This window comes from Tribolium castaneum, chromosome 4, assembly GCF_031307605.1.
Source record: "Tribolium castaneum strain GA2 chromosome 4, icTriCast1.1, whole genome shotgun sequence".
In the NCBI taxonomy this organism is placed as follows: Eukaryota; Metazoa; Arthropoda; class Insecta; order Coleoptera; family Tenebrionidae; genus Tribolium; species Tribolium castaneum.
This window is the reverse complement of record NC_087397.1, coordinates 12,226,062-12,238,070: the sequence shown is the minus strand read 5'-3', so window position 1 is coordinate 12,238,070 and position 12,009 is coordinate 12,226,062. Positions and strand designations below refer to the sequence as shown.

General features: G+C 35.6%; 2 protein-coding genes across 3 annotated transcripts; both read right to left on the bottom strand.

The window, feature by feature from the left end:
- Window positions 1-3,085: 3,085 nt before the first annotated feature.
- On the bottom strand, window positions 3,086-5,906 carry LOC659559 (modular serine protease). Of its 2 annotated transcripts, XM_965852.5 has the most exons (10): window positions 5,718-5,901; window positions 5,591-5,663; window positions 5,434-5,544; window positions 5,248-5,391; window positions 4,712-5,199; window positions 4,454-4,666; window positions 3,902-4,188; window positions 3,679-3,849; window positions 3,467-3,629; window positions 3,086-3,417 (listed from the first exon to the last, which is right to left on the bottom strand). In XM_965852.5, the coding sequence occupies exons 1-10, from the start codon at window positions 5,764-5,766 to the stop codon at window positions 3,200-3,202; spliced, it is 1,917 nt and encodes a 638-aa protein (XP_970945.2). In that variant the 5' UTR covers window positions 5,767-5,901; the 3' UTR covers window positions 3,086-3,199. The 2 variants fall into 2 exon arrangements, with proteins under 2 accessions (XP_970945.2, XP_064212353.1); XM_064356283.1 differs by lacking the exon at window positions 3,679-3,849 and having other exon boundaries at window positions 5,718-5,906.
- Window positions 5,907-6,173: 267 nt separating this feature from the next.
- On the bottom strand, window positions 6,174-11,958 carry LOC659627 (uncharacterized protein). The gene is made up of 4 exons (XM_965914.4): window positions 11,729-11,958; window positions 11,110-11,679; window positions 7,279-7,376; window positions 6,174-7,224 (listed from the first exon to the last, which is right to left on the bottom strand). Exons 1-4 carry the CDS (start codon window positions 11,871-11,873, stop codon window positions 6,301-6,303), a joined length of 1,737 nt encoding a protein of 578 aa, XP_971007.1. The 5' UTR covers window positions 11,874-11,958; the 3' UTR covers window positions 6,174-6,300.
- Window positions 11,959-12,009: the final 51 nt, after the last annotated feature.

Below are 12,009 nucleotides of genomic sequence, written 5' to 3'. Positions count from 1 at the left end.
CATGACAACAATCCAGTTAGGGACAGAAAATGATTAGTCTGCAATAAAATGCAAATTAGGGTTTCTTTGGGTAAAGATGCAGACTAATCATTTTCTGTCCCCAACTTTATTGTTACCATGAAATATTGCTTTAGTCAATCTTCACAATTTCGCTTGAAAGGGTATCCTAACATTGTCCGTTTTTTCTGAAAAAAGCGGCAAACTTTTAATACCTACTACGATCCTACATTCATTTATAGACAGATTGTATTTACTCTGCCTCTTAATACTTCTACGGATTATTTATTATTTACTGTGCTTTTAATTTGTATCAAATTCAGTGTCATATTTAAGTTCATTCCCCCCGGGCTACTTAATTTTGGCCGCCCTTGCCTATGACATTTCTTAAAAAAAACAATATTGGCTAAATTCAGAAAATAAGAAAAAATTTACAAACCCCGAAAGAAGATTATTTTTATTGACAGGGGAACATTTTATGTCGTACTTTAGAAAAATTTAAAGCACATAATCAACTGCTAAACTACATAAACTGCTCGAAAAATGTTAGTGATAATTGTTAAATGAAATAGCACACCCAGTTCTAGCATAAGTTCTCTAAAAATACAAGATAGTTAAAATTAAATTAAAAAACCTGAAAAACGTTTTTCTAATGTTACCAAACATGCATTAAACTTTAAAAAAGTCTTTTATTTTCTTTAAGATATGTATTAAAAAATCACCTTGTATCTATTAAAAAGTTTTTGCTTTCCAAAAGGCGTAGCCATTTTTACACTTTTTTCTCTATAATATTACGTTGTCGCTGACATTTTTCTGTATCGTTTACTATTCAATCTTTATCTATAATTACTCATCGTGAATTTTCTATAATATACATTCAAACTATTAAAAACTTCTTAAAACTCATAAACCAACAACTAAGTAAAAAAATACGATTAAACTAAAAATATGATTAAAAAAATACAACCCGTCTATTTATTAGGTGTTTGCTTAATCAAACTAATAAAGATATTTTTGCCGAAAACCTTCTTCCGATGGGTGCTAACAGTTACAAATTTAACTCAATTTATAGTTTCCTTTTAATGGATTCCATGAAACCCAATATTTATATGTACAAAGTCTGCTAAAAGCATTTTTTGCTGTGACTAAAAACTAATAACCATAAAGCCGGTTTACAGAAAGCTTCATTAAATTTTAATTCGTTGTTAAAAGTTAACAACGCTAATAAACCAACCAAATGTTTTTAATTTGGTCATGTGATCAGTTAATCACGTATTAATCGCGAATTAATTTAATGACGCTTCTATAAACCGCCCATAGACTAATAACCATGTAGGGTGACTATATTTGAAAATAACAAAAAGAAGACACAAAAAAATGCAAGGAAAAAAAGAGGAGAGGCAGTCACACTTTTCTGAATAGCAATAATGTAACGTATTTTTTGTTAATTAATAAACTCTTTATTTCCAACTAACAAATCGTAAAATGTAAAACAGAACATTAGTTGATAAAAATAAAAATCTCATACAAATGCTTGTCCAAATGTAGGTAATCGACTAATCGACACAAAAATCTAATTTCTTTTAGACGTCAATCTCCAAGCGATTCAACTTATAAAGCATTTATTTATTAAAAATTGATGGACGATGAAATTGTAAAATTCAGGAAAAAGGAACTTTTTATTAATTCAAAAAAAAAGATACCGAACAGGAACAAAGACCTTTAAAAAAGGACATATCCAGAAAAAATAGTACGCTTGGTCACCCTATATGCATGCGAATTTTTTCAGAACTGTTCTACAATTTCTTATAATCAAAATTAATTATAGTTATTTAATAATTTGTTAATGAAATCAATACTGTTTAAAACACGAATGAGCGTTAGCGAATGACTTTACAAAAATTCTTAGTGTCAAAATGTTTTATTACAAAAATTACAGAGTAAAAAAAACATGGACAACTATTAGCTGTTTCAAAACTACAAAAATGCCATCTGTAAAAAAATCAGAATCAGAATCAATTCTAACGAAAAATTTATTTATACCTATCTATTAGAAAAAGTAAAGGAATCTTCAGTATTTCACATTCCCATTCAAAAAATGCTTGCTTATTGTGCTTTCTACAGTATTTATTTATTTCAATAAGCAGTGGCGGCGCTAGGGGTGAGCGCGGGTGGGCAAACGCCCAACCAAAATACTCCTTGCCCAAGCGACTGCCCACCCTGCTTATATTATGCAAAACAAAGAAATGATTCTTCTTTTATAAAACGATTGCTTCAAGAAATTTACGAATCTAATTGTTAGGTTAAACAAATCTCACTTATTTACGAAGTCTTATTACACTGTTGGTATCATTTAAGAAGTTCAAATTTGATATTTTTGGTTTTTGTTGATCAATTAAAACAATAAAAGTGCCAAACTTACTATTAGTGATTTTCTTAGAGTAAAACAAACTAAAAAGGCGAACAAAATACCTAGCTGAGAATTTAGTGAGTTAATAATAAGTAACAATATTGAACCTCGTGCCTTAAGCAGCACTTTAAAAAAAATTAAAACTGAGTGAACTAGAGCATAGTATTCAAAGTTACAAATTTACCAACAGTGATGATATCAAAAAAGCTGAGTTTTTGAAAACAATAAATAAAAAATTAAATAACGGTCAATACGTTTTAAAAAAAGCAATATCCAAGTACAACCATTATATTGTGCAATAGTATTATTATACCATTTTATAAGACGTTCTATTGTGGCACGAATGGTTGTGGAGCACAACGAAGGAGTGCTCGAATAGAATAAGTGCCTCAATTAAGTCATATAAAACAAGTGTAATATACTATTTTTTCTACTTTCTATTTTTGTTTAGTTTAACTCATCAAAATATGTTCAAACTATTTCCTCCTAATTCTGTTAATTATTGGACTTTATCAATAAGCGACTTGACTTGAAAGATCACAACTAAATTACAGTGACACCTAACCCAGCACTGCCAATACAACTCCTAAAAATTTACTAAAGGAGTTGCACAAAAGTTCTCTTTGTGAAATTAAAATACAAATAGTTATTTATTTACCGATTTACACAAAAACGAGGTGAATACAACAATTTATTCTTCGAATTAGACTAAACAAGGTTTAAAATATATTAAAAATAATCTCCGGGAAATATATTTACAATTTTATTATTATAAAAAATTACCGCTTCACTTTAGCGCGCGTTTATTCCATACTCTGTCACTTTTTTCAAAATAAAGTCCTGCGTATGACATGCAACTTTCGTATAAAGTCCGTACTGTTGACTATCACAGCCGTCGATATCCCGTGGTGAAGTCGGGGAAAGACTTACAATTCCAGTGAGGTAAAATCGGTCACCATTGCGTTTTACGACTAAACCTCCACCACTGTCGCCCCGACAAACAGAAGTATCTACAACGTAAATAATTATTATCACAGATTTTTATCCGATATTCCTTACTTGAGTTGAGGTAGCCGGCACACAACTTATCGTAAGTGTAGTACCTAATGTAATCAAGTGGTAAGTCTTTCTGACACTTGGATTCAGGAATAAGGGGAACTTTCAGCTCCTTCAGCTCCTCGGACGGGTTGGAGCCCTCAACTGTATACCCCCAACCAGTCACCTGTTAAATAACCCTTAGTGTTACACCCGACTTCCACCCATTTGCTTACATAACCGTAAACTTGGTCTTCCCCTATTTTGCATTCAAGATTCCAGTCCATGCAAACAGGTTGTACTCTTAGTGACGGCACAAAAACAGTGCTAGTGATTAGGAGAGCGATATCCGAACCGAAATTTTGTATCGGACCGCCGTATTTCTCATTGACAATTATTTTTTTCAGCTGTTACAAAGCAATAATTAAGTGCGATTCGTTAGAGGATTTGAAAAATTACCTCCGAAAATTGCGCTTCTTTGGAATCGCGTGGATCATCAAATTTCCTGTAGTATTTCCCCAACGCAACGATGTAGTTTTCTTTGGGAAGAGGCTGCGCTCGGTCCTGTTGATCGGTCACACAATGCGCAGCTGTGATAATCATATTCAGTTTTATCAAAGATCCGCCACAAATTAACTCCTTCTTGTCGCGGGTGTACAAAGCCGCTTGCCACGGGTACGTTCCTCGTTTCGCTGTCTTGCCGTTGACGATCAGTTTCTGCACCTCGACCGATTTCTGCCCACAAACTAAAACAAGAATTTGAAATGTTTAGTGAAGGCTACTATTGGGTTACTATTTAAAATCACGCGAATCCGTAGCTTATTTTTCTGTGTATTATTTTCTTTCACTACGGATTCGCGTAATGCATGGAAAATCAGCAATTGGTCTTAAGATATTTATTAAAATATTTGGTACATCATGTTGGAAATATGATCCGATCGGGATCTTTGTTCTTACTGTCTATATTAATATTCAAGTTTACGTGTAAGTAAATTACTATTGGAACCTGACCTGGTACACACTCAGGTGAGCTGTTGTCCCAGGTACCATCGCGACAAACCCGTCCTGGAATTCTCTGCAAGTTTGGATCTTCGTAGAGTGGTTCACACTTGAACCTTGCAAGAGTACCATCAATTGCATTGGTACAGTTCCCTTCCCCTTTATTATTGGGATAAGTGCAAGTGACCGTCATGACTTTGGTACTTGACAAAGGTGAACACAATTCTGAAAGAGACCATCAGGACCAACCTTAACACAAAACTAAATTACTTAGACAAACTCCAATATTCTCGGTCCATTGCCCATTCGCGCAATAAATCACCGAATTCCCTTCCAGTTTGTAGCCATTTTGGCAGACTATATTTAAAATCGTCCCTGGATTCACCGTGGCCCCAGGGGACAAGTTGTCCGGCCCGAAAATCTTCCATTTTCCGAACTCGGGATGGTTCGGCAAAACGCACCGACCCCTCGCTCCAGGTCGGGTTACCACGGGTGGCGGGGTCGGGGTTACCACCACTGTGCTGTTTTTGCAGATATTGGGGTCCTCATCGGACCCATCCGGGCACTCAATCTTGCCGTTACATTCCGCGTTTCCGCTAACACAAGCCCCATATTTGCACTTGAAGCTGTAACTCGGACACCGCAGGTTCCAACAAGTGGCTCTGATTTCGTCCGACCGGTCCGAACACTGTGCAATTCCGTCGCATTTGTTATCCTCGTCGATGCATTCGCCAGAACTGCATCGAAATTCGTTGCTCCTGAAACGAGTTTTTACAATTTTTTGTCATACTTTCTCGGTGATTTACCTGCAGATTGGGGACGTTTCGTCGATGATTTGGCATTTGGGGGTCTTTTCGTCGGAGCCGTCTCGACAGTCGGGTTTCCCGTCGCACTCCAGGTTTGGAAAAATGCACGCACCGTAGTCGCAACGAAACGCAAAAATTGGACAGCTTTTTAATTTGTTTGGAGAGTTTGGGCGTTTTTACACTTACTTGATCCTGGCACAGGCGTTGCTTTCGTCACTGGCGTCTTTGCAGTCGACGCCGCCGTCGCATTGCATGTCCTCGTCGATGCATTCGCCGGATTTGCACGCGAAAGTGTTACTGAATTTTTTTGTTAACTGTGCCACTGATTATGTGTTTACATTACCTTGGACATTCCTCGACTTCGCGTTTTGTGATATTACTTTGATAAAAACTGAAGCTGTGCACTATTTGGATGGCTAAATTGGATAGTGAAGGTTAAGAAAAAGAGTTATGACCACGAAATAACTTACCAAGGAATAAACGAATTACTTGGATTAGTGTTGCACTGCACATTTTCATACACAAAATAATTGCAAATGTACAGTTTTGTATTGTGTTTAGTACTATTTCAACATGATTGTTTATAGCATAAACAATTTTACACTTAGGATAACGCGGAATGGAGGTCGTATTGGTTTATCGCAAAGTTAATTATTCGGGCTTTATTAATAAACGACTTGACGGTAAATTACTTAAATTAAATTAAATTAATTACAGTAATTACAGACTGACGAGGGACGACACCCAGCCCAGCACTGCCAATACAACTCCTAGAAATGTATTAAAAGGAGTAGCACAAAAGTTCTCCTTATGAAACTAACGAACAATTTGTGAAACCAAAGTAAAAAAAAAATGATTACCTATCTTCCCGATGTCCGATGAATTTTTGTATTTGTGGTTAGGAAAAAAGAAACAAAAGAACAAGCTCATATAAAAATATTTATTTATAAACTGCAATATGAAAATATCAACACTCAAAGTCTTTGGACTTAAACAAAATAGAAAAAAAAAACGGATGGAATTCAAATAAAAACAAGGAACGACTAGTTTCAGCTACTTTGGCAAATCACTCTCGTCACTGCATATATTCAACGACGGCTCCGACTCGGCCCTTTTCAACCCATCCCCTCCGATATCCTCCAACTCCTTACTATTAATATCCGGAAAACTCCTCGTCACAATTTCGCCTTGTTCGAGCGCCGGCTCAATCTTAATATCTTCACCTTCCACCTTCAACAACTCTTCATTCAAACTAACGTTTTTCAAATCAACGGTACTATTGGCAAAAATAGCCGCTGGGCCCAAATCTGCCTTGATTTCAACTGGGGGAAACCCATTGCTGTACCTCACGGGTTGGTCCACAACCGGCGGCCGCAAGGGACTCGTCGCAGTGGTCGTCGTCTTCGAATTCGGGGACTGAACGGTCGCCTTCTCCTGCTTGTGCTGCGCTATCAAATCGCAAGCTTTGCCCAAAATCAGCAAACTATTCAAGACTTTGAACGACCCGAGACAGAAGTACGCCAAAATGAACAAAATAACCGAGGCGAAGTCGTTGATATGGATCGCACTGACCAGCACTCGGATCATCACAACGCCCAGTGGCAGCGGGATGAAGCCCATCCGGCGCGCCACTAGGTCCGAATGGTCGGAAAACGCGTGTTTCTGGCGGGTTTGCGCCATGTCATACGCCAAACTAGTTGTATAATCGCGATAAACATCAAGCTGTAATTCGTTAAATCGGGTGATAAACGCGTGCTTTATCCAATCGACGAACATCTCAGCGATCAAAACGATAAGACAGTCGGGGACTAGCACCCAGAGTCGGTCCCATTTCCACGAATATTCGCGCATCGTTTGCAATACGACGATTGAAAGGAGGACGATTAGGTGGAAACGCTCCCTCACGTCGCTGCAAGACACTTGAAACAAGTTGTTTTTGTCGAATTTCTTGAAAACGCTACCTTTCAGCTCGACGAACTGCAAAATTTCACGAGTGAGTCAAGACGGACAATTTTCATGTTCGAGTCTTACGTTATTTGACATCATGATGGTCAAAAGCGCCTTGTTGTTGGAGTTTATGGCCACGTTGAGAGTCGTGGCTTGAAACAGAACCAAAATGCTGTGAAGTACTGGCGACAATAAGGAAAATATTTTGGGTTAAATTGCGGAGGACTAAAGTAGTCAACGACACGAAGTCGTTCAAGAAACGAAACAAAAATCGCCCTATTTCATTAAATAAATATCAGGGAGGCAGAACATAAATCAAATGTATAAATAACACTTTGATTTACCACACTTTTCAAGACTGTGCAAATACGCTTAAAGACACAATATCGAAGTTATTGATGGCCGATAATCTCGAAAAAACACAAAATTGATGTTTTCTTGCACTTTTAAGTACTCTAGTGGGAATTAAAGGTATAGAAAAGTGCACAAAAAAACCCTCTTGGATCGAATTTTCTTACACCTTTAAGGACTCTACAGGGCTCTAAGAACATAGTGCGCAAAACTCGCATTGAATTCAAAAAATATTGTCTATTTTTAGTTTTCAAAATTTTTCAGACATTATTTTCAGTTTTTATGAACAATATCGGTAGAACTGAATTTTTCCGTGTGCAACCTACAATTGAAAACCTCGGTGCACCCAGGGGTGCGTAATCGGTCTATAAATTTTTTTATTATTTTTTGAAATATTGCCATGGCGTTGTACACACAGTTACGCTATTTTAAATGGAACAACCTACTCGTATATATTTTTGCATAACTGGATTCTACGCAAAAAATTATGTAACTATATATAAACTATTATAGGTCTATGTCTTTTCGTTTCGGAATTATTTAAGTTTTCGTTATAAAAAGACCAATTTTCCATTTATCAAACTACCGGAAACTAGAAAACTCTTAAAAAATTATTCGACAGTTGTAGTACGTATGTCATCTGTGAACAGTATTTTATGTTGCCGTCTACAAGGCAATGTATGTAAATTTTAGAACCCAACGAATTACTTCAGTTCAAATGATTTTAAATCCACAACAAAAATAACCCTTTGGCGCAAAATATTTACATTAAATATAAACCAAATCGTGTATTTTAAAAGAAACTAAAATTATTTTCAAAATTTTGACGTGAATTTGTACCCATCAAGATCCCTAAAAATTGTCGATAAATTTTATTAAACTCGTAAAAACGTAAATATGGATTTCTAGATGTAAAATTTGGGCTAAACACGATGGTATAATTTAAAATGGTGAAGTTAAAAATTTAAGCCTAGTAAGATTGTTTACTAGAATTTAAGGCAAATAATTTCACAAATTAAAATTTTGTAAATACTCTTAGGTCCGGTTTATAGAAAGCTTCATCAAATTTTAATTCGTTGTTAAAAGTTAACAACGCGAATAGACCAATTAAATTGGCTCAAATTCGTCACGTGATCTGTTAATCACACATTTAATTGCGAATTAAATTAATGACGCTTCTATAAACCGGTCCCTAATTAGTTTAATACACAAAATGAAGCGTAGAATTCGCTGGAGCAAACCGTTTTGTTCTAGAAGTTTTAGTTTTCGAGTTATAATTTTTTTTAATAAAAAACTCTGTAACCGGAACCCTTGCTAAGAGCGGCTCCGGGTTTTCACCAAATCCGTTTTATAAAAATTAAATTGATTTTTACAAGCGACATGTTTATTATTTATATTAATTACATTACTATAGAAAATGTATACAAGTGACAAGTAAACCACTTGTATAAAGTTTTATGAAATAGGCCCCGGGAGACAGATAATCTAAATCGCTTTCCGATGCTTTTTTAATTTTTAACCTATGTCTTACAGTTTCCAAGAAAAACGCAAAAAACTAGTGTTTGAGTAACAACTCGGGGTTAAGTTCAACACAGATTTTATTATAAAAATAATTCGAATATACTCGCACAGGTTGTCGTATGTTTTTTGAGGTCTACCATGGGAATCTCAGTTATTGTAAGAGATAAGAGGTCGATTAAATTAGGACAAAGTTGCGCATTTTTGTTGAATGAATTATTGGAAAAAAAATTATAATTTTCGTTTCTATTTTTTCAAGCGAAAACCAATGAGACGTTTTTAACTAGGACGTTCTTCACGCACTATTTTACAAACAATCTAAACATGTAATTGTATTTTCCAAGGCGTTTTTGATATCAGAGTTACAACAGTCACGTTTGGTTATTCTTATCGAAGCCATATTTACTTTTTGTATTTTTGAAAAGTGTTTTTCTTTCTGATTACAACGATGTATCATATGATATGATCGAATCTTACATGCTCACGAAAATGTAGAAAAAAGCATTTTTGCGAAGAGTGCTTTGGAAAAAAACGCCACCAATTTTGTTTTCAAACAAACTAGATTTTGGAGGTTTAATTGTATTTGAATCTAGAAGGTTCACATTTTCGCTAAGCTAAGTTCAAAATTTAATATGTTAAACATAATTTTTGACGATTTTTTTTCGCAAGCACTCATTGCAAAAAAGCTTTTTTCTTAATTTTAATAAGCTTGCGATTAAGATTTGACCATAACATGAGATACATCGTTGTAATCAACAACAAAAAGACTTTTAAAAAATAAAAGTATCAAATATGGTGTCCATAAGAAAAACCAAAGTTGAACTCTAACATTAAGAACGCCTTGAAAAAGACGATGATGGATTTATATTTCTTTTAAAAAAATTCCAGAAGAATTACAATTTTTTTATTTTTCGCAATAATTCAAAGACTAAAAATGACACATCAAATTTTCTTTCAGATAATAAATTATTCAGCATAAAAATGCGCAACTTTGCCCTAATTTAACCTACATCGTATCTCTAATAATACTTAAGATCCCCACAGTGGAGTTCAAAAAACGGACACCCTGCATACAAAATTTACTTATAAACTAAAGCAATTAAATTACTATTGGAATTACATTTAGTTTAAATTCACTGTTTTAGTCTGTTTTGAACTTAACCCTAAGTTCTTACTCAAACAACTAGTGAAAATTTTCACTTTTCAAACGTCGATAAAGGCGAAACTATTAGAGCTATGAAAAATGTCAGATATACTGTTAGAACCGGCTAAATAAACTGTTAAAATGGTTTACAGATTTCAGTTTTCAAGAGCCGACTATAGCGAAACGAAAAAAATTAAAAAGTGTTATTTATCGAAAATTTCTCAATTTTTTTATTCTGCCAATTACGGCAAAATTATTCGAGCAAATGTAACTATTTTAACATAAACCTGGAAAAACGATAAACAGCGTTGGGCAAAAGTATGGAACCAAGCGTTTTATGCCTAAACCATGTACCTTACGAAAAAACTAATTAGTACATCATCAACTACTTCAAAAATGTGATCATTTTTCAAGAATTACTTTTGCAAAATTCCTTTTAAATTTTCCTTTTTAATTACTCTTGCAAAATGATCACATTTTTAAAGTAGTTGATGTACTAATTGTTTTTTCGTAAGGTACATAGTTTAGGCATAAAACGCTTGGTTTCATACTTTTGCCCAACGCTGTATGAATTTTACCTATTTTTGCTCATGTGGGCAATTTTCTCAAAAACAATTAATTTCAGGATAATGACTTTTATTCGAAACAACACTTAATTCACTGAGCTTTCCAACGATAATACTCATAAGGTTGCAGATAATAATTGCGAAGTTATTGCTCGATAATTCTTTTGAGTACCGGCAATCGATCAAAATCTCGACAACAATTAACCTGTAACATCGAACCAATTGTGGTTTTTTGTATTTTTAAGTACGCAAAAAACATTGAAAAAAAATTCTTGTATCATGGTTCGGCTTTCCGTTTTAGTTCTCCATAATTTTTCATTTAGTAAAAAAGGATACTGACATAGACGATGGCAAAAATCAGGTGCGGGATAACGCCCAAGTGCTCCCGTTTTCGCCCTCGGGGCTCCGTCGCTGTCCAAAACAGCGCATCAATGGTGTCCTGTCCAAACGCCGAAAACAACCGATCCCCTACTTCCAACATATTGTAAAAAATGTACAACTTAATCACTGACTGACTCTTTATCAAATGATACAACATATTCGTATCAACCGAAAACATAATCATACTACACGTAACAAGAATAACAGCCTTCAATAAATCACAAATTTCCGCCGGGGTTAAAACCCGTCGCCCCCTGTCATGTACCCCAAAACACTGTGAAAACGGTCGAGTCACCAGAGCCCAAAGTGCTAATAAAACTCTCATAGGTAAAAACGTGTAAACAAACAGAAACGAATCGGTGCATTGCATAAAACCATATCGCATGAAACGTTCCACTTCTCGGGGGATACGCATGAAGGAGTACACTTTTTCCCTCCGAGCTGAAAAACGCTCCTCGTCGTGTTCCAGGAGGTAGTCACGGGTCAACTCCACTTGTAAGAACGATGCCAGGGATGGACTTCTCTCTAAAAGCAATGACAACACTGGAGAGCCCCCTGAAACTATAATGTTTACCTTTCTTTGCCTCCCCTTCTTGCGCCTCCTTGTCATTTCGCAATAAGTCGTCGATTTTACTCTCGGAAGTGAACAAAACACGCGCAGGGGTCTTGAATCGGATTTTTTTACCCCCTAGTGTGTCTTTACTTTCGTCCAAAGGCATAATTAGGGGAAAAAACAAAAATTACGACATGATTCCACGCACTGACATTGACACATAAACACGACAGTCGACAGCGCGCCCGAACGCGGCCGCGGCCTAACACCCGTTACAGCGAAACAGATTTATTTAATAAAAT